Raw genomic sequence first — 20,487 nt, 5'->3', positions numbered from 1 at the left:
CAGTGTTCAACAACATGTGTATCCTTCTTCTTTTTTAAATTTATTTATTTATTTTTGGCAGCATTGGGTCTTTGTTGCCGTGTGCAGGCTTTCTCTAGCTGTGGAGAGCGGGGGCTACTCTTGCGGTGCACGGGCTTCTCCCTGAGGTGGCTTCTCTTGTTGCAGAGCACGGGCTCTAGAGCACAGGCTCAGTTAGTTGTAGCACACAGGCTCAGTAGTTGCGGCTCGCGGGCTTTAGAGCGCAGGCTCAGTAGTTGTGGCGCACGGGCTTAGTTGCTCCGCGGCATGATGGATCCTCCCGGACCAGGGTTCGAACCCGTGTCCCCTGCATTGGCAGGCGGACTCTCAACCACTGCGCCACCAGGGAAGCCCCAAAAACAGGATTTTAAAGTTCAAATATCAACCAGCTGAAGCTGAATAAACCAACTGAAGTTTATAAAGCTCTCAGGACAAACAAAGGCCTGACTTATTTTTTCTTCTTTTTCAGGGTACCCCTTGGATCTCTAGATGGCATCCTTTGAACTTTGTCAAAATAGAGGATCTCCAAGGGTACCTCAAAAGAGTAAAAAGCGGTACTCTCATTACAGGTTATCTAACAAACACATAGAACATGGTTCCCTTCATATTCTAAAGAAAGGACATTTTTTACATGCATGAAAAAGAAATCCAAAAGGAGCAAATTTTTTCTGTAATATTTTCATGGAAAACCCAATGGATCTCATCGGAGACAAGTAAAAGCACACACAAGAATATATGTTAAAGTATGCTTTTTTCTCAGGGTGTTTTGTTTTATTCTGAGAGGGGGTAATCTTCTTCGTGTGGCATTTCTTTTCCTAAGTGGAAAACATTCTTTAAAGGAACTTCTTAAAACAGAAAGCATGTTCAGTAAATGAAGGGTTCAAAGACTTTCATGAAGTGGTTTGAAAATAAGTGATCTGTGACATATATTAAAAGACTTCCAAAAACTCTGACCACATAAAAAAGTAAAACAACAAATCTACAATAGGTACAAATTATATACATTTATTTTTTAATAATTTTAAATAACACTCTTGTATAAATTCTTTCATATATTCAAATCATACACAAATTTAGAAATGCATCATGAAGCCTAGTACAGCATATGCATGAGACATGTTTTTAAAATTTGTGTTAGAATTTTAGTGACATAAATACAAGTTTAATGTTTCAGAAACACTCCCCAATTGCTTGGGCTGAAATTTAACGTAGTACAGAGTGCCTGTGCCTAGCATGAAAACGTCACTGTAAATCAGTTAGCTCTTGGACTAGTGCAGACCTAAAGCCTGGGCTCACGTTCTAGGGCTGCTGGTTCAGTTACTGCGTATGCATGGTAAGTAAGAAAGGTTCCCAATGGCCTTTGAAAAAGTATCATTCAACCACTGACATTGTGATGATCCAGAACCTTCTAGTCCACGTGATGTCATTTGACTTCTTCCGCTCAATCAGTGTGTTCTTCCCGCTTCTCCCCTTGGCATAGTCACTGGCTCAGGGCTGAAGGGAAAACTTGCATTAACCTTCCGTTACTCCCCTGCACACACCAAACTCATTTTCGCTTCCAAATTCCTATCAAGATGATCATAAGAGACCGAAGGTTCTTTGTGGATGAGGCCAGAAATGCTTTCTTTGCTCTAACAGATTACACTGGGTTGCTTTTTACTTCTCTGACATTCCTGTCAGAGAGCTTTCCTTGAGATATATAAATTCAACTCCTTCCCACATACCTCAAAGTATAAGAACCAGGGAATGTTCATTATAAGTGGGGCTATGTTCATCATATGTGCTACAGCAAATACAGGACCAAGGTGAATGATTTAACAACCCAGTCCAAACTGAGGCTGCCAGGAAGAATACTGTTGCTTCAGCTCTCTGGTTCCAAAACAGCACAAGAAGGACTAAGTGTCCTCAAGGCACTCAGCTGACCAAAATGAACTAGTGGGTCAGTGAGTATTGCTGTAATGGTCAATTTTCTGGGAATATTGGCGCTAGAGAGTAGACATATAATTTGATGCTTCCACAAATCCTCTCCCCACAAATCTCTCTCCTCCCATTCCACGTCCACTCTGTTCTCCTCTCTTAAAATTCAGGTATCCCTAAGAGTAACACACTAGGTCCATAGGACCTTAGTATAAATGAGGTTTAGTTTTTATTATCATTTTTCTCTATAACTGGAGAAATACCATTAGAAGAGACCTCTGGGAGGGAGGGAGGGAGGGAGGGAGGGGAAAGTACGGGAGGACAGACATACTTAACAACACTACGGAAGGCATCTGTCAGAAATGCGGAAGGGCTTACTGAAACGAATTAATGAAGATAAAAGTATCACTTAATAGCAGTATCTGTCATTCATCAATAAGATTCATACTAGTCTTATCTCATTTGAAAATAAACACATTCCTAATCCTTAGACAAGAATTCTTCCAACATTAGTCTTTCTCAAGGACGTATGGGGTCCTGGTGCTAAGTGCCATAGTTCGTGGGGATCACGCCTTTAGAGAAATGGCTATCGTGCAATGCATTCCATACTGGTTTCCTAGGCTGATTTTGGTGGTAGATCACTTCATGATTGATTTCATTTTAGAGCAAAATTATTTCCACCAGCAGAAGCATGGGACACTAAAGAATATTATTTAAAACAGATTTTAAGACCTTAATTTTTTCCATCAGGACAAATTGAGAACATGGCCTAGGAGCTGTTCATAAATATTTAAAGGTAAACATTCTTTGTGATTCAGTTTTTGCAATATCTTTTAAAGTGTGTTTCATGGAATCTCTACATGGCCAGAATCCGGACTATTTGGCTTTGGCTCTTAGACCCCAACAAACTCTTTCTTTCTCTATTCGGTTAATTTCTGTTTAACAAACGCTTATTTCTCACCATCCTCAATCCCTGGCTTGAGGGGGTAGTAATCTGGGGGAAAGGCAGCTATGTCACTTTACACAATTCCTTGGAACTATGCACTGCACAGTCTATACACGCATACGTGGCAGCTGCTGGGGAAATCAGGTTTTCTTTCCCTGCTTGGAAGGATTAGTTCACTTTAATGAAGCACAAACCGGTATTTTAATTTTCTTATCACCAATACTGGCTTCAGAGAGTAATCCTCCTGTGGTCTTTCCACAAAGTCCGTCATGGCTGGATGGCCCTGGATTGTACCTTGTACTTAGAAAAATTAGAAACGTCCACAGATGGGCTCTTCCTCCCAGCCTTCTCGTGTTCATGGCTGGGCAATTTCCGCACGAGCATCTGGTTGAAAGAACATGTGCTGCAGAGTTAGGAGTCCTGATTCCAAGCCTAATAATGACATATTATATAGCTTTGAACAAGACATTTAACCTCACCTATAAAATGGGAACAACAATTACTTCCTCAGGGGCCTATGGTGAGGAACAAAGGACACACATATAGAAAGATGCTTTGCAAACTGCAAAGGGCTATAGAAATAGTAACTAATTTTAATGTAATGTAATCTCCACTTTCACGAACCATGGCCAAATATTCGGAGCACCTACGGTTCACAGAAGTAGATTACCGGCTGTGCACCCTCCAGAGCATCATGTCCAAACCCTGAGAACAACTACAGAGGGTGGCCAAATTCCAGGTTTTCCTCTGGGGAAGTCAGGCAAAGTTATCAACTTGGATTTCCTGGGTCTAATCTTTGTTTTTTTTTCCTAACCCCTTGACAGTTTGCTCTCCTTCCTAATAAATATCTATATTTGACTTCTGGCTGCTTTTCCTGGCTTGCTTAATCTACAATCTGTCAATATCATAATTAGTTGAGAGCAAAGGTAGAGATGGCCTCTAAGAAAAAACTGCGTCTAAAAGCAAGGACTAACTATAGCCACTCAACTACAGAGCTACCCTCTAACCAGACAAGAAGAAGATACAAGAACTGTAGCACTGCAGAGAGATGGTACACACTTCATGGCATGTGAGTGACAGGCTACATTCAAATGTAGGAAGTATTTTGGGGTGGGGGGAGAATATAAATATTTCACAGGCATGATATTTCACAGGGGATCCCAAGTAATATGATGGCTTTTCTTTTGAAACTAAAATATTTATAATTCCTTTGGAAGACTATGTTTTACATTAAAAAAATTCTTTACTGAGAATATATTCTACATTAATCTATGTAAAATATATAGAGGCTAGTGTCTAATTAGGTGAGTAGTTTGGAGAGTGCAGCCTGTGTCCCAGCTTAACAAACACTGTCTTCAAAATCTATTGCTTGAATCTATAGGAAGCCAAGACCATAGAACTCTACTCTTAGATTGAAAAGGGAAAGAAAAATTGGAAACATCCAACCTCTTATAAATTTCAACAGTGTCCAAAGAGGGACTAAAAATGACTGATGCTCACCAGAGTCCCAGCTCTAGCAATATTGCCATCTATTTTACAGTATTTTAACCCCATATTTTCTTTTTACAACTCCATTAACTGCTGTACAAATAAATTCTAGATGATAAAATATGACATGATTTTTTTTTACAAACAGATACAAATACAATGCTGACCAGATATTCTACATTAACTATATACACCTTATTTCTCTAGAGGCAGGAATCTTCCTTATTTTTAGACAATTTATCATTTACACTGAGACCCTAAGGAGGACCATCAGCTTCCTGCTCCCAGATGTTGCCTTCCTCTCTCTACCATTAGAAGCTTATCCTGTGCTTTACTCTTATCATCGAGCAAGAATTCTGGAAGGAAAAATCAAACCCTTCTAAAGATCTTCTTGGGACTTTTCTGCCCCTATTCTGGAAATAATCAAGGTTGTTTATTGTGATACAGCCCAAACATCAGCTTTTCCTCAATGAATATCACCCCGACCCCCTCCTTTAAAAAAATGTGTTTCAGGAATGGAGATGAAGTCTTCTGGCAGTCCTCTCCCCCTCCACATCCGTCATCCTGTTTCCGCTGGTCTGATAAACACTTCCCCAGGAGTCTATTTGGAGGTCAAAGTGGATTTGGGCTGCACTATGTGGTTCCGCCTTTCTATACTCCCATGTGGTTTGGTACAAAAATATACTTTACTTCAAGTCCTTATTGTCAATGACTGCTTCAGATCTTCATGGGAAATCTAAGAGTAACAGGCTAAGTACATTATAAATTTGTACCTGAAAATTTCAGATGCACTATATGCCTTTGCTTTCTCATCTCAGTGACTCTACCCAGGCTTTGTGTGGCCCAGGGGCTGCTGCTGTTTTGGCAAGCACTGTGGTCTCACAGTCCAGGAGAAGAGCTCTAGCGCCTTAGGCTTTATAGTTATGTATCGGTGTCGTCAGGGTCAGCTGCCCATTGGGAGCCACTTCGTTGCCATCATCTTCCAACAATCCTGACACATCTGCATTGGGAATGCTGTCATGGTAGCTGCTGAAACTGATATTGTCTTCTTTCAGCTCAATGGTCCAAAAGGGGGCGTTGAGTTTCCGGTTTTGGTACTCCCGGTACATATATACGGCCCCCACAAAACCCATCAGCAGCACCACCACGATGATGATGACTGTCAAAATGATGATGTTAAACTGGGTCCATGATACATCAGCTAAAGCTGATGTGCTATTTTCAGCAGAGCTTACTGAAAAGATAGTCTGCAGGGTTGTAGGGGTAAATGTACTATTTATAACAGGGGGGGGCACTGATGTGGTCAAAGAGGCATTGGAAACCAAAATGGTAGAACCTTCAGGTGTTGGAACAATAACTTCTGAAAATAAAAACAGAGAATGAAATGTAAAAGACAAAATATCTTGTTTTAAGAAACCATAAAAGAAATACACATGGGAGTGGAAATTGATATGGGATGTTGACATGATACTCTGCTTTAAGGTAATGCAAGTTAAAAATAACTCTTTAAGAAATATAATGAAAAGAATCAGGGTCTAGAAAGCTAGATTATTACATCCATGGCTGTTATCCAAAATGCATAATATCTACACTAAAATCTTTGGGAAAATTCTAATGTTGGAGTTTTCCAACCTTCTGTACTCCTGAAGAGATTCATACAAATTCCTGAAAAGGTAGTAAATATGTCACTAGAGACTATTAAATCACTTGGTTAAAAGTGATAATAATCATTTGAACTAAGGTAAGTTCAACATGTCTGATGGCATTTCATAAAGGTAAAATTCTCTTCAATGGAGGCAAAAACAAAATAGGAAAAATTCTATTTCTAGTTACTTCTGAAAAACACAATTTAAATATCCAAAGTTGATATCATCCGAGACAGAAAACAGCCATTGCAAGTGCAGTGATTCTTCCTTTATGTAGATTATAGCTATTTTATAACTAAGGTACTATACTTTGTACTTTTAATGCAGCATAGCTCAGTAGAAATACCAAAAGCTTTGGAATCAAGTAGAACTGTGTGGCAATAAATAAGTCAGTTAATCTTTTTTTTTTTTAAACCCCACATTTGTTTATTTATTTATTTTTGGCTGTGTTGGGTCTTCGTTTCTGTGCGAGGGCTTTCTCTAGTTGTGGCAAGCGGGGGTCACTCTTCATCACGGTGCGCGGGCCTCTCCTGTTGCGGAGCACAGGCTCCAGAAGCGCAGGCTCAGTAGTTGTGGCTCACGGGCCCAGTCGCTCCGCGGCATGTGGGATCCTCCCAGACGAGGGCTCAAACCTGTGTCCCCTGCATTAGCAGGCAGACTCCCAACCGCTGCGCCACCAGGGAAGCCCAGTTAATCTTTTTAAAACTGAGGTTCCTCATCAATAAAATGGGAATAATGATATCTACTCTGCAGAGTTCTTGGGAAGGATTAAATTAGATAATGAACTATATAACATTATCACATTTAATGTTTACAGTGCTTGGCACATAGTAGACACTCAACAAAATGATTACTATTATCATTACAATTCATCACTAAAGTCAGACACATCAATCTATCTTAAAAAGAGGCATGTTTTACATTTCCTAATAACTAATAAGAAAAATCATCACAGTCCTGTCAGCTAAGTATGGACAAGGTATGCCTCTAGTGGGAAAGAGAATTGAGTGACAGGACCTCCAGGCTAATGATAGGGTTCAATTTGAGCTTTTTAGCCTTGATAACAGCAGAATAAGGATATCAAGAAAATGGCAGAAGGATAATCCTTGCCACAGACCAACTGCCTATCAGCCCAGTATTCAGCATCTGTCAGAATATCAAAGAATGGTTTATAGAAGAGTATGGCCTAATCTCTATGACCTAATAAAGCCTGAATATCCCTAATTCATCCTAAATTTATAATCATTAATTTTTATCTAAACCCTTACTGAACTTCCCTGAAAGAAACATTTTTGCCATATGAATAACTTTTTGTTTTAAAAATTGAGGTTACTATTTCCTCCATCACACCTGGGAAAACGTAAGTCCAAAGTTAGGACAGAAGTTAGAATAAACCCTTGTTTCTCAGCTGGAACTTCTAACCAGATATAGGTTTCTACTTAAAAAGACCTTTGATGATCACTGGAAGTGATGAGAATACAGGAAGCAAAGGATAAAAGAAATGATAGGACTTTAAAAATATTTTTTAAAAAACAGATGAAGAGAAAATGTGAGAACACTGCAATGACTTTGCCTTGGTCCTCAGATTTCTAGAGTTGACTCTAGAGTCTCAGGAGAGCAACAGGAATAGAAGCAAATCTCTTTAGGCAAATATCTATCAAAATCTATTTCCAGAAAACTACTCTGGTAGGATTGGAAGCTTTTACAAAGCTAAAAGTAGCTGTACTGAAATTTTCACTGCTAGGTTTAAATATTAAATTTACAACCTTAGGTGAAGTTTTACCTTTCTTGATGCAATTTCCCTTGAGGTCTTGAACGTAACCTTCTAGGCAGTTCTCACACCAAAACCCAGTGGTGTTATGGAGGCAGTTGATGCACTCACCACTCTCAGGCTTACAAATCTTTGGAGTTTTAACTGGGTCCACGTGGCCATGACACTGGCACTCCATACAGATGCTGTCAGAATTGTAATAGCCATTGTCACATTCATTGCAGTTCTGGCCCATGTAACCATCTTTACACCGGACACATTCAGGTTCCAATTCACCCAGTTCTGAAAGAGAGAGAACATCAAAATAATTTAGTAAAATTTCAAGCTACAATTGAAAATGCAAAACTACTACTAGTCCTCCCACCAAAACAGTTTACACACCCTGACTACTATCTCCTCTCAAACTTAAGAAACACATGGAATTCAAACTAATAATTTACACCTTATTTATTAATTGTCCAGTTTGTTTTGAGAATGATAGGGCCACCCAGAAAATCTATTTAGGTAGAGAAGGAAAGAAGTGTGCTTACATAAAGAATCTGAGTAATTGAGATGGATAGGCACTCAAAATTTTTTTATTCCTTCCTCTTTTGTCATGTCAGATGGAACAAAATACAGTTTTAACAAAAACTTCCTCATCCCTCCCTCATGTCTCATTTCACATATGTATTTGGATTTGACTGCAAATTCCTAGAAAGGAAAACCTATACTGTTTTTATAACTCCCTTTCACCTACAGCATCTAGAACTTTATCAACACACTTTCTACCTATTGATAATTGATTCACTGATTTTTCCTCTAAAAATGAAGATTTAGGGAAAGGCCTTACTTATGATACAACTGCCTGTAGATGTCACTGCTGAACAAGGGCAGCGAAGACATTCTTTAGTGGCATCAGGACTCTGATAAAATCCTTCTTTGCATTCTTCACAATGATCCCCTCTGCTATTATCCTGGCAATTTAAACAAGCACCTAAAAGAAGCAAATCATTTCAAGAAGTTAAAGATTTACTCTGAAAGCACAGTAACTTTAAATAAATCATAGCCATACCTGCAACCAAAAAACCTTAAGAGTTAACCAGAAAAAGTTATCCAACAGAGATTGCACAGAGTTCCGTTTCTACCCCATCTTATTTCTATACTAAACAGGCCTATCAGTTCTGTGTCCCCTACTAGATTGTAAACTCTTTAGGGAAAGGCTAGGTACATGACTAGAGTCCCAATAAGCCCTTGTTGATTGACTGACTACATACCAAAAGCAGGCCAACAATTTGCAAAGAAAAAATAAAAACAACCTAAAGACCTATTAAAAGAAATAGATAAATTGTATTATTTTAATAGTTGGGAAACTCTAGTTAAATTAGTGAACTACACCATATGTATGAACACACATAAATCCTAAAAACAATGTGGGTTGAAAAAAGCAAATTGTAGAATGATACATAAAGAAGGAGAGTACTTACTTATTTTGTAAAAATTGATTGATTGAAATAAAAATTTTAAAAACCACACTAAACAATACTAAGCAAATGGATACATAATACTCTAGGCAGATGGATACATACATATGCAGTGAAAACTAAATCCAGACTGAGAGGGTATAGGCAAGTTATATGCTCTGTTTGTCTCTGTAGAGGGAGGGAGAAAAACGAGAGCAGGGAAGAAAACAAAGAGGAAGAATTCCAGCTCTATTTGAAATTTTCTATTTCAAATATATAACTACAAATATGTATAAATATTACGCAAAATACCAAAGTGTTAATATTTATTAATTCTTTGTTATATTATTCTCCATATTTTTTTAAGATTTTTTTTTATGTGGACCATTTTCAAAGTCTTTATTGAATTTGTTAAAATATTGCTTCTGTTTTTTATGTTTTTGGTTTTTTGGCCCCAAGCCATATGAGATCTTAGCTCGCCAACCATGGATCAAAACCACACCCCCCACTGCATTGGAAGGCAAAGTCTTAACCACTGGACCACCAGGGATGTCCCTCTCCATATGGTTTTATATTTAAAAATTCAAAATAAAAATGAAAACAATAAAGAAAATGAAAAGGAAGGAGGCAAGCAAAGTTATATGTTTCTTAATAATACTCCTTTGGTTCCCTACTAGTAAGGACATTCTACAGGCACTGAAGCAGCATAACATCTGCAAACAGGAAACAAAAATGTGTAGGGTAATTTACATTTCACAAAGATTCAAAGGGACACTCAGAACTCCTATTACAGAAATAAGTGAGTACACTCTACAAAGAAATCTAGGAAGACAATGAAATTTTTACATGATAAGCTAAATACAGTTCAGAGCAAAAGTCTCATAAGTAATTTTATTTGATTTTTTTTCCTTACTAGTGAAATATTTACAAAAAAGGGGAGTGAGAATGAGGCTGTGGAATAAAATGGTCTGACAACTGGAACAAGATTTGAAAAACCAAAAGAATGAAAATTATTAACATACATCTCAAATCTCAATTCTTATGTGATTATAGCAAAGTTCCTTGAAACTTCATGAACTTATTCAGAAAGACATTTTTTAAAGTTTATTATATGAACACTTAACTCTGAATTAAATCAAATTTGCATGTAAGTATCACTTTTAATCATATAATTTTTTAAGGCCTGATAGTATTAATGATGTATTTCATATATATAACAAAGTAGTATATCCTCATACGTTGATAAACAATTAAGGTACTAATTTCTTCGCAGATCTTCTTATATCTGATCCCTCTTTAGCTATGTATCATTGTGACAATAAAAATAGCTGAAAAATGCATACTAGGAAACTGTAGATTTCAGCTCTAAAAATAAAATAAATGTCAAAGTGTTCTGCAGGTTGGAAAAGTCAAAACCTGCTTTATGTATAAAATCTGTCTACCTGCTCTCCCTCTATTAAAAATGTCCAATGGAAATAATTTTCAAGAAAAATTTCTGATAATGTCCTAAACTTTAATATAAAAATATCTCAAAAATTAATAGTTCTGAAACAGAATAAGGATGCATTCCAATAACATGCCATTTGCAATGTGGCAAGAAAAGGTCTTATTAAAAAACAGTATATATATATATATATATATATATATATATATATATATATATATATATATACTTTTAATACTTTGCTCCTACAATGTTACTGGACCTACATGCTTATTATTTTGGGGCTTTCTACTATTCTAGGTAAGACCTTCAAACGTCTGGCGTTGTGCTTATCACAATACAGCTTCACTCTCCTAAATCATTTATATTAGAATATTTAATATTTTTTTCCAGAAGAATTTCTTATTTCAATTTGTTTTATGCCACAAGCCGCAATGAGAAATCAATAAGAAAAAATAAGCCTACATGGTAAATATGTTATCTGAAAAGTAAAGGAGGAAACAAGTATAACAATAAAACTCATCAGTTTTTAAAAACTCATCACTCTACATTGCTTTAAAAATAGCATGCACCTAGAACACAGCTATAGAAAAAGAAAATTAATAAATTAAAGATGGATAAGACATAAATACACCAGAATGCTAACAATAGTTGTGAGGGGCAATAACCCTTTAAGTGTTTTTTTCCCTCTAATTTTTAAATTGTCTCTAGTATGCACTTATCACTTTTATTTTTACTATCTTAATTTTTTTCTGATTACAAAATTAATACATTGTAAAATGTATCAAATGCATATTGTAAAATATTTCAAAAGCTCAAGCAATTTTAAAACATTTCATGTACAAAATTGAAGATTGATTTTTACAATAAAAATAAAGATATAACTTTTAAAGTCCGTATAGAGCAGGAACTAATAATATGAATTTGCTTTTCTAACAGCTTACAACTCCTCTTTGGGAGGCAACATTACATAAGAAAAATGGTATGTATTTCATGTCAGATATGAGTTCCATTCTCAGCTGAACCTCTTACAGCTATGTGACCTTCAGCAAATAGCTTCTCTGAGTTTCACTTTTTTAATATGTAAAATGGGATAATTCCTTGCCCAATGATTTAATGTAATGTAAACATTTCAGAGGGTATATGCAAATATTCCATAGGATATAATGCTTCAAATTTCTCCTCTACAAACTAGGAAAGCTGAACTAGATGAGATCTAAGTTCGCTTTAAAATCTGAAATTTGAGAATCTTTCTTTTATGATAAATGACATATAAAAATTAGCTGAAGTGTAACTTTGTTCATTATGCTCTGCCTGGAACCTCCCAAATATAACAATTCTGCCTTAAAATTCACATTTTCTTTGCTGAAAGATGGCCAAAGGAGCGAATCCAAAAAAAAGAATAAGTGTTTCCTGAAGATGATCTCATGCTCCTTGGCTAAGCATCAAAAAAATCTGGTGGGGGTAACCAAGAAAATAACTGGTCAAAGAAAAGAATGTAGGGTTCTTTTCCAACCAAATTCAGTGACAAAGCTTTGAAAGCATAAATCGCCACCTGTAAAAAGCCTTTTCCTTATTTATTTCGTTACCTCTAGTTTACATATAAACCTGTCAGAAATGCAGCAAGGTACTTTGTTATGAAAAGAAATGCCTAAGCTTCTCTATGCAACAGAAGACAAACTTCAAGCTGTTAAACAGAAAGAAGGCCAGCCTAAGCAAACAGGGAGAGGGTAACAGAAGATAAGGTCAGAGAGAAAGGCAGAGGCCAAAAAAATGTCATGGAAGGAAGTTTGAATTTTATTCCAAGAGGGATAGGAAGACTTTGGAGTGTCTGAGCATGGGAACGACATGATCTGGTTTTACATTTTCAAGAGATCACCCTGGTTGTTATGTGAGACTGGACTGTGGTAGGTTGGGGGTCAGAGGATGAGAGGACAAAAGAGAAGGCAGAACGGTAAGATGAGAGCATGTCAAAGTAGTTCAAAGAGATGACAGTTGCTTAGACAAGGACGATAGCAACGAAGGCCATGTTGAACATCAGGCTGACAGACTTGCTGACGGACTGGATCTGCAGAAGGAAAAGAAGCAAATGTGACTCCTACAGCGCCAGTCACCAAAATGAAGAACACTAAGAGTAAAGCGGGCTTAGCTTATATAGTAAAATAAAGAGTTGCTTTGGATGTGTTAAGGCTACCTTGCCACTTAGAGCAGCGGTCCCCAACCTTCTGGCACCGGGGACTGGTTTCATGGAAGACAATTTTGCCATGGATGGGGGTGGGGGGTGGGGGCATGGTTCAGGCGGTGATGTGAGCGATGGGGAACGAAGCTTCACTGCTCCTCCGCCGCTCACCTCCTGCTGTGCGGCCTGGTTCCTAACAGGCGGGGGACTGGTACTGGTCCACTGCCCGGGGGTTGGGGATCCCTGACTTAGAGCATTCAAAGGAAGATGTCAAGTGCACTGTTAGATCTTTGAGTGTGGAGATCAAGGGAGAAATGTAAATCTGGTAATTAGCTCATTTGTAGATGGCATTTAAATTAAATCCAAGGGACTGAATGAGCTCATTTAGGGAGAGTATAAATGCAGAAGACAAATGTGTCAAGACAAACAAACCTCTGAGGCACTCCAGTGCTTATAGGTGAAAATAAGAAGATCTAGCAGAGCTGACTGAGGAGGGGAAAAAAAACCCAAAAAACCAGGAAAGTGTGATATCTTCAAGTGAAGACAGTCACTGAGGAATGAAGGATGACGGAGTGGTCAACTCAGTCAAGCTACTGACAAGTCAAGGTACTCACCGTGAGACACTATGAAGACATGAAGTCGCCTTAAATTCTTAAAAAGAAGTACACTATGTGAACATAAAGTTTTAGCTTAAAAATGACAGTCCCTCCCTCCTCCATTTTAAGGGAAGTATGTGTTTAATAAAGAAAATCTAGAAAAATACAGCAGAATAGAAACAAGATAAAAATCACCCAAAGAAATCTGTTATTAAAATTTTGAATACTTTTTCTTGCATCTCTCCTTATATAGAGAAGTTTAGGTTTTGCTTTTTAAATAGTCTAAACATATGGCACATGTCATTGTATATACCCTGCTTCTTTCACTCTCTCATGTTGTTATATTTCATTCTTTAAAACATTTTCATGGCAACATAATAATAGTTGCCATTTACTGACTGCTTGTAATTAACCAGGCACTGTATAAACATATTGCACTGAATCTTCACAACATCCCATTAGGCAGTTACTGTTATAATCCCAAATTTCTAAGTGAAAAAACAAAGCTAAGTAATTTGTACAAGGTAAGCCAAGATTTCACTTTCTGTGCTCTTATCATGTATTGCCTAGATAACATAATTTGTTTCATTCCCTGCTGTTAGAAATAGAGTTGTCTTATTTTTTAGAATTATAACTGCCACTGTGGTGAGAATCTTTGAACATAAAGCTTTTCATGAATTTCAAATTATTTCCTAAGAATTGATTCCTGGAAACAGAATTACTGGATCAGGGAAATATTTTTAAGACATACTGCTTTCCAAAATATTTTTCTCAATATATTGTATCATGAAAAGGTTAGTTTAAAAATCTACTTCAATCTAAAACACAAGGTGTAGATAAAGACTAGGCAGGTGGGGGAAATAAGAACTGCAAAAAACACAGTAAGTGGCCACCAGAGGGCAACCGTATCACAACACTGTTGAAAAAAAATCTTTTCAAAGTTTGAGACAAAAGGAAAGACTGATTTTATATTAACCTGGCAGTTTTATATTAAGTATTTGCACTCTTTCACATTAGAGTCCACTTTTATTGTATTTCCAAACAGAGAAACCATTTATTTCTTATTATTAGCTACTTTAGAAATCATAACCATGAAAAGGATTTCTTTTGCCTTAAATTATCTCCTGAGCAAAAACAGGTTGGGATTTACGTGACACTAAAGAAAGCTACCTCGCTGCTGCAAGGAAAATTAGAAATGACAACCAGCAATGTAGACTGCTTCCTGGTACCATAAACGACCTAGGGAGCAATTTAAATCAACTCAGCATGATGAAGCACTTCTGTCGTTATCCAGGATTGAAACTCATCTTTGCTCTGTAAGTTTCTCCATTCATTTATTCGTTTATTCAACAAAAATTTAGCAAATACTTACTATGTGCAAATGTCTTTGCTAAATATTGTATAAAATAGTGAAAAAAACTGGTATGAAACTTACAATGTACTGAATAAACCATATACGACTCATAAACACAAATAAATATATAATTACAGGGCTTCCCTGGTGGCGCAGTGGTTGAGAGTCCGCCTGCCGATGCAGGGGACACGGGTTCGTGCCCTGGTCCGGGAAGATCCCACATGCCGCGAAGCAGCTGGGCCCGTGAGCCATGGCCGCTGAGCCTGCGTGTCCGGAGCCTGTGCTCCGCAACAGGAGAGGCCACAACAGTGAGAGGCCCGCGTACCGAAAAAAAAAAAAAATTTATATATATATATATATATATATATATATATAAAATTACAAACTGTGATATGTGCTATGAAAAAAATACAAGTGTATATGAGAGTGTATAATTGGGAATTATCATTTAGCCTGGAGCATGAACTGCTTTCTAATGAAGTCACTTTTAACTGAAGGCCTGAAGGAAGGATATGGTTTAATAAGGCAAAGGGGCCAGGGGTGGGGGTACAGGTATATTAGAAAGACCATTCTAGGCAGAGGAAAGATCATGTATGAGAATCTTGGGACAGGGGAACATAACACGTTTCAGGAGTAGAAGCCAATATGACTGGATCACAAACAGTAAAGAAAAAGAATAGCACAAAATCGAACTGGCAAGTAGGCAGGCACCAGATCACATAACTGAAAGAAAAAACAGGGGCTTCCCTGGTGGCGCAGTGGTTGAGAGTCCACCTGCCAATGCAGGGGACACAGGTTCGTGCCCCGGTCCGGGAAGATCCCACATGCTGCGGAGCCACTGGGCCCGTGAGCCATGGCCGCTGAGCCTGCCCATCCGGAGCCTGTGCTCCACAACGGGAGAGGCCACAACAGTGAGAGGCCCAAGTACCGCAAAAAAAACCCCAAAACAAACAAACAAAAAAACAAAAAAACATAATTTCTTCTAAATCAATTTGTTTCACCACAGACTACAGGATTAGAATGAAGAATAAGATTTCAACACATTTTCCCAGGGTACTTTCTTTTCAAATATTCTGCTACCTTGGTCTCATAAAAACACTTGTACTTGTCAGACTAGTATGTTCTGATTTTTTTTGTTGGGGAATAAAAGATTTCCAAGGAAGTATGTCTAATCCTTACATTTAGGAAAACTGAAGAGCAGAAAAGTTCATTGTCTTTAGTTTTAAATAGTTTAACTAAGTAAGCCTAGATGTGGTTTTCTTTGTTTTTATACTGCCTACGGTTTGCTGAGCTGTTTGAATCTGTGGGTGATATCTTTCATTAATTTGGAAAACTCTTGGACATTATCTCTTTAGATATTTGCTTCTGTCCCAATATCTCTCCCCTTTCATTCTGAGCCTTCAAGTACATTTATGTGAGACCTTTTGGCTATTTCCCACGTGTCTTTCCTGCTCTGTTCTTTCCATTGCATTTTTTTCCTTCATGCTGCAGTTTGGATATTTCAAATTGAGCTGTATTTAAATCTACTAACCTAGTCTTCACTGTATACTATGGTATATAACCTTGTCTTCACAGTATGTGCTGTATACTGCTGTTAAGTCCATGCAATGAGGTATTAATTTCAGACATATTTTTCAGTTCTAGATTATTCTTTTGATTATTTTTTATAGATTCCAAATCTCTTGAAATTTTGCCTCTTTTCACCTATTTTGTCTGTTTTTTCCTCTGTTTTCTTAAAATATTAATTTTATTTATTTTATTTCATTTTATTTTATTTATTTATTTTTTTTTTTTGTGGTACGTGGGCCTCTCACTGTTGTGGCCTCTCCCGTTGCGGAGCACAGGCTCCGGATGCGCAGGCTCAGCGGCCATGGCTCACGGGCCCAGCCGCTCCGCGGCACGTGGGATCTTCCCAGACGAGGGTACGAACCCGTGTCCCCTGCATCGGCAGGCGGATTCTCAACCACTGCGCTACCAGGGAAGCCCTAATTTTAGTTATTTTAAAGTCATTTTATGCTACCTCTAACACTTGGGTCATCTGTGGGTCTGCTTCCATTGTTTTTCTCTTTATTATTGGTCACATTTTCCTACCTGAGCATTGTCTAGTGTTTTGATTGCCAGACACAATGTACAAAGAACCACAGATGATTCCCCTTTCCTCTGTTATACAGACATAATGAGAGGATCACCTCAATTCAATCAGAAATTGAGATAGGCTGAGGATGGACTGCAATTTTAGTATGAATCAGTTCACCTATGGTTCATCACTACTTCTTGGTCATGACCCTCTTAAGGCTTTTGACTGAAAACCTAGCAGGCATGTGTTTCCTCAGTTCTGAAAGACTGCAACAGATTAGTACTTCCCTTAAGTAATGTGAGCCTAAGTCCCACTCCACACACCTTTGAATCTGGCAATGTCTTGAGAGAGAGAGGGTTGTATGTTGTAGCAGGTCCTCTCTTTCTAAAGAGATTTTGTCTCTTAAGCACCACAAGACTGAGGAATTTCTTTCTACCTTTTGGGACAGCCTTCCATCTCCTGCACAGTCAGCTTATGTCCTGTGGGAAAATTGGCCTTGTGTTTAGGGCTCCTCTAGTTTCCAATTCATCACGCGAGCCCCAAATGACTGCCAGAAGCTCTTCTTGTATCTCTTTCCTCAAGAAGAATTCTTTTACTTGGACCAAGCCTGCTCCTTAGTCTGTGCCCAGAATCAGCAATGTCCCTTGAAAGGAAAAAGGCTGGTTGATCATCAGCTTACTTAGGAATACCCTCTCTGGAATTTTAGTTCATATAATTTTCCTTTCTTCCATGGATCTCCAACCAATATGATTTTTGAAATTTATATATCTTTTTAAAGTTGTTATAGCAGGAGTTTGGCTTGCTATGACCTATTAACAACCTACTTAGAAGAGAAAGACCCTTACAAACTATTTGGGAAAATCAACTCATGGATGAAGGACTTCAAAGTGAAAAGAACAGCGGACTAATTATATAAAAAGGTAAGGAAAGTGTGTACCTGTGAGGGCATCACAACTGGCAGACCGATTATTGCACTGGCAGGGCAAGCAGCCGTTATTAAAGTCATAATATCCATCTTGGCATCTATCACATGAAGAGCCGGTGACACCCACTTTGCACTGACATTTCCCAGAACTGCAAATAAAAGCAAAGACAATGAACAAAAGTAAATACGTTTGGAAGTTTTGTTGCCTAATATCCCATCATAGATAATCTTAATGTAGAAATAGTTTCAACCAGATTCTAGTCACTAGATGTACTGAGTGATTTTTTTTTTTTTTTTTTTTTTTGCGGTATGCGGGCCTCTCACTGTTGTGGCCTCTCCCGTTGCGGAGCACAGGCTCCGGACGCACAGGCTCAGCGGCCATGGCTCACGGGCTTAGTTGCTCCGCGGCATGTGGGATCTTCCCGGACCAGGGCACGAACCCGTGTTTCCTGCATCGGCAGGCAGATTCTCAACCACTGCGCCACCAGGGAAGCCCCTGAGTGATTTTTATTTTGAATTGGAAGTTGAGCAGCTTCATGACTATATTAATTCAATTAGCATAGTACTAACACTAATCATTTTTGACAATTTAATCCTCTGCACTTGGGTAGTTTAAAATAGATGATAAAGGAACCATGGAGAGTATAAGTCCCTGGTCCTTCAAAATCTTTATTTACTAAAAGCACTGGGGCACAGAACTGGCACTACTGCTACATCTCATTCCTGAATCATTCCACAGTTCCCTCAGCATCCACACTGCCCAATCTGGAGAAGAAACACCACCCAGCCCTCATGCAATCTAGCTTTTGGCTGAAGAGTATGAAGGCCAGGACCTTAATGAATGTGCTGGAAACTCGACCTGATTTTTCTACTTTAGGTCAATGCTGTATTAAAATATTTCTGATAATTAACTGGAATTCACAACTAAGTAAATATAACTACAATGGGGACCTCTATTGGTTTCTGAATTAAATCCATATAAAAATTCTAGATTGTCAACCCAAAAAGAAGACTAAAAATCTAAAGTAAGAAAAATATTTTATTTAGAATCCCATCTCTTCCTATTAACCTGTTTTCTTAGATGTCAATTACATCAGTGACATCATCTCTCTCTAATCAGTGAAACTTACATCTTTGTTGTAATTTTCACCTCTTCTCTCTCTACCCATGCTCTTCCAATTATTCCCTCAAATCCAATATATCACCAATTTCGGTCAAATTTTCTTTCAAATTTTCTCTTATTTACTCTATAGTCACCCCTCTTTGAATATCTTTCCTCTTCACACCTCTCGAAATTTTTTCCTGCTTTCAGGCTCATCTTTTCCCATGAAACTCTTCCCTGACTGGTTGACAGAGATCTTTTGGCCTCCTGACATAACACACTCTATACCATACATTTTATTGCTACTTATGGACTTTTCTATATTCTTTCATATATGTAACTCTTGTTTCTCTAGTTAGATTGGTAAAGACCTGAGGCAAAGGCCATATCATGCAGTTTTTTAAAAGGTTATCTTCAAGACTTAGCACGAGCCTAGGAATAGTGTACTCTAACTATTTTCATGTCATACATCTTACTCGGTAAGTTTGCTGAGTTCAGGGACCGTATCTTAGCCATCTTGGTATGCTCAGATTCTAGTATAGTTCCTGGTTTGCTGCAGGCACTTAATATATGCTTAACAAATAATGCTCAATACACAAACTGAGTTTTAGAGTTAAGCACTGGAAGGGAAAAAGAAAGATGAAAGACTATACTAATTACTAGAGTTCTCAAAACAGCTAAAGTACTTTCCCTTTTTCAACCTTTCTTTATATGCTCATTCTGGACATCAAGTTTTTAGACTTCATCTCAGTAAAATTTTGGCACCAGTCATATTGGATGGGAGACAATATAAGGTAGAACTGCTTTTCAATATAATTATTTTAGAGACTAAGCTCCTAATAAGGAGCCCCTATGGGGTTGTTCATTTTCGTTCAGAAGACTAAGCTAAAATTATTAATACTTACACAGCTCTTACGCATGTCAGTTAAAGTAATCCCCTACTGCTTCCCATATTCCTATTTCTGTAATAAAAATAGAAGTTTTAAATTTGAGTTATTGGAACTTTGGGATGAACTTTGTAGAATGGAAGTAAAGCAATTTTCAGCTGTGTGTATTCTACTTGGCAGCATACAAACCTGAGAATTATTTTTTAAATTTGAGATGTGCCTCTCTGTTTATCAGCATGCCCTGGGCTAAATAATGACGCTTCTGCCTTCTATCCTAAAAAACTATTTTAAGCAGCTAGAGTTGAAGTTTACTTCTCTCTCCCACTTACCATGGTTCTTTGCAATATCCCAGGGTATGCCAAAAAGGAGTAGAAAAACAGTTCTACATGGTATATTTTTAAGGCATAACTCAAAACCATTCCAGAAAGGAAAGAAAGCCAGGTTTATGTAAATAATAAATACTTAACATATCTTAAAGCCTTATATCTGAGAAATCACCTATCAAATGCTGTATTTCTATCTTAAAGCTGTCATATACTTGGTTACGTAATTTCTTGATTTACAAATAATTTTACAGAAAATGTAAAATGGAAGCATCTGAAAGCAGGAGTGATGATGATAAAAACAATGTCATCATTTATTGAGGGTCTATGTCAATAAATATATATTCTCTCTAATCCTCAAAATAACTCTACAAG

The 20,487-nt window shown here is 37.6% G+C and overlaps 1 protein-coding gene across 2 annotated transcripts in view; it reads right to left on the bottom strand.

Annotated features, from left to right (window-relative positions):
* Window positions 1-999: 999 nt before the first annotated feature.
* Window positions 1,000-20,487, bottom strand: part of MEGF9 (multiple EGF like domains 9) — an 86,571-nt gene continuing 67,083 nt past the window's right edge. Inside the window, exons 3-7 of one of the 2 annotated variants that reach the window (XR_010841880.1) lie at window positions 17,813-17,949; window positions 8,616-8,759; window positions 7,799-8,068; window positions 5,143-5,729; window positions 1,000-3,265 (exon numbers count right to left, since the gene is read on the bottom strand). Coding sequence is in view for 1 of the 2 variants with exons in the window: in XM_059071268.2 (XP_058927251.1) it covers window positions 5,278-5,729; window positions 7,799-8,068; window positions 8,616-8,759; window positions 17,813-17,949 (1,003 nt within the window). In the remaining variant the exon portion in view is untranslated. Of the gene's footprint in view, window positions 5,730-7,798; window positions 8,069-8,615; window positions 8,760-17,812; window positions 17,950-20,487 lie in introns of both variants that reach the window. The other variant, XM_059071268.2, reaches the window with a different exon arrangement.

Source organism: Kogia breviceps, chromosome 8 (genome assembly GCF_026419965.1).
Source record: "Kogia breviceps isolate mKogBre1 chromosome 8, mKogBre1 haplotype 1, whole genome shotgun sequence".
In the NCBI taxonomy this organism is placed as follows: Eukaryota; Metazoa; Chordata; class Mammalia; order Artiodactyla; family Physeteridae; genus Kogia; species Kogia breviceps.
The sequence above is the reverse complement of the archived record's forward strand: the minus strand, read 5'-3'. Positions and strand labels throughout refer to the sequence as shown.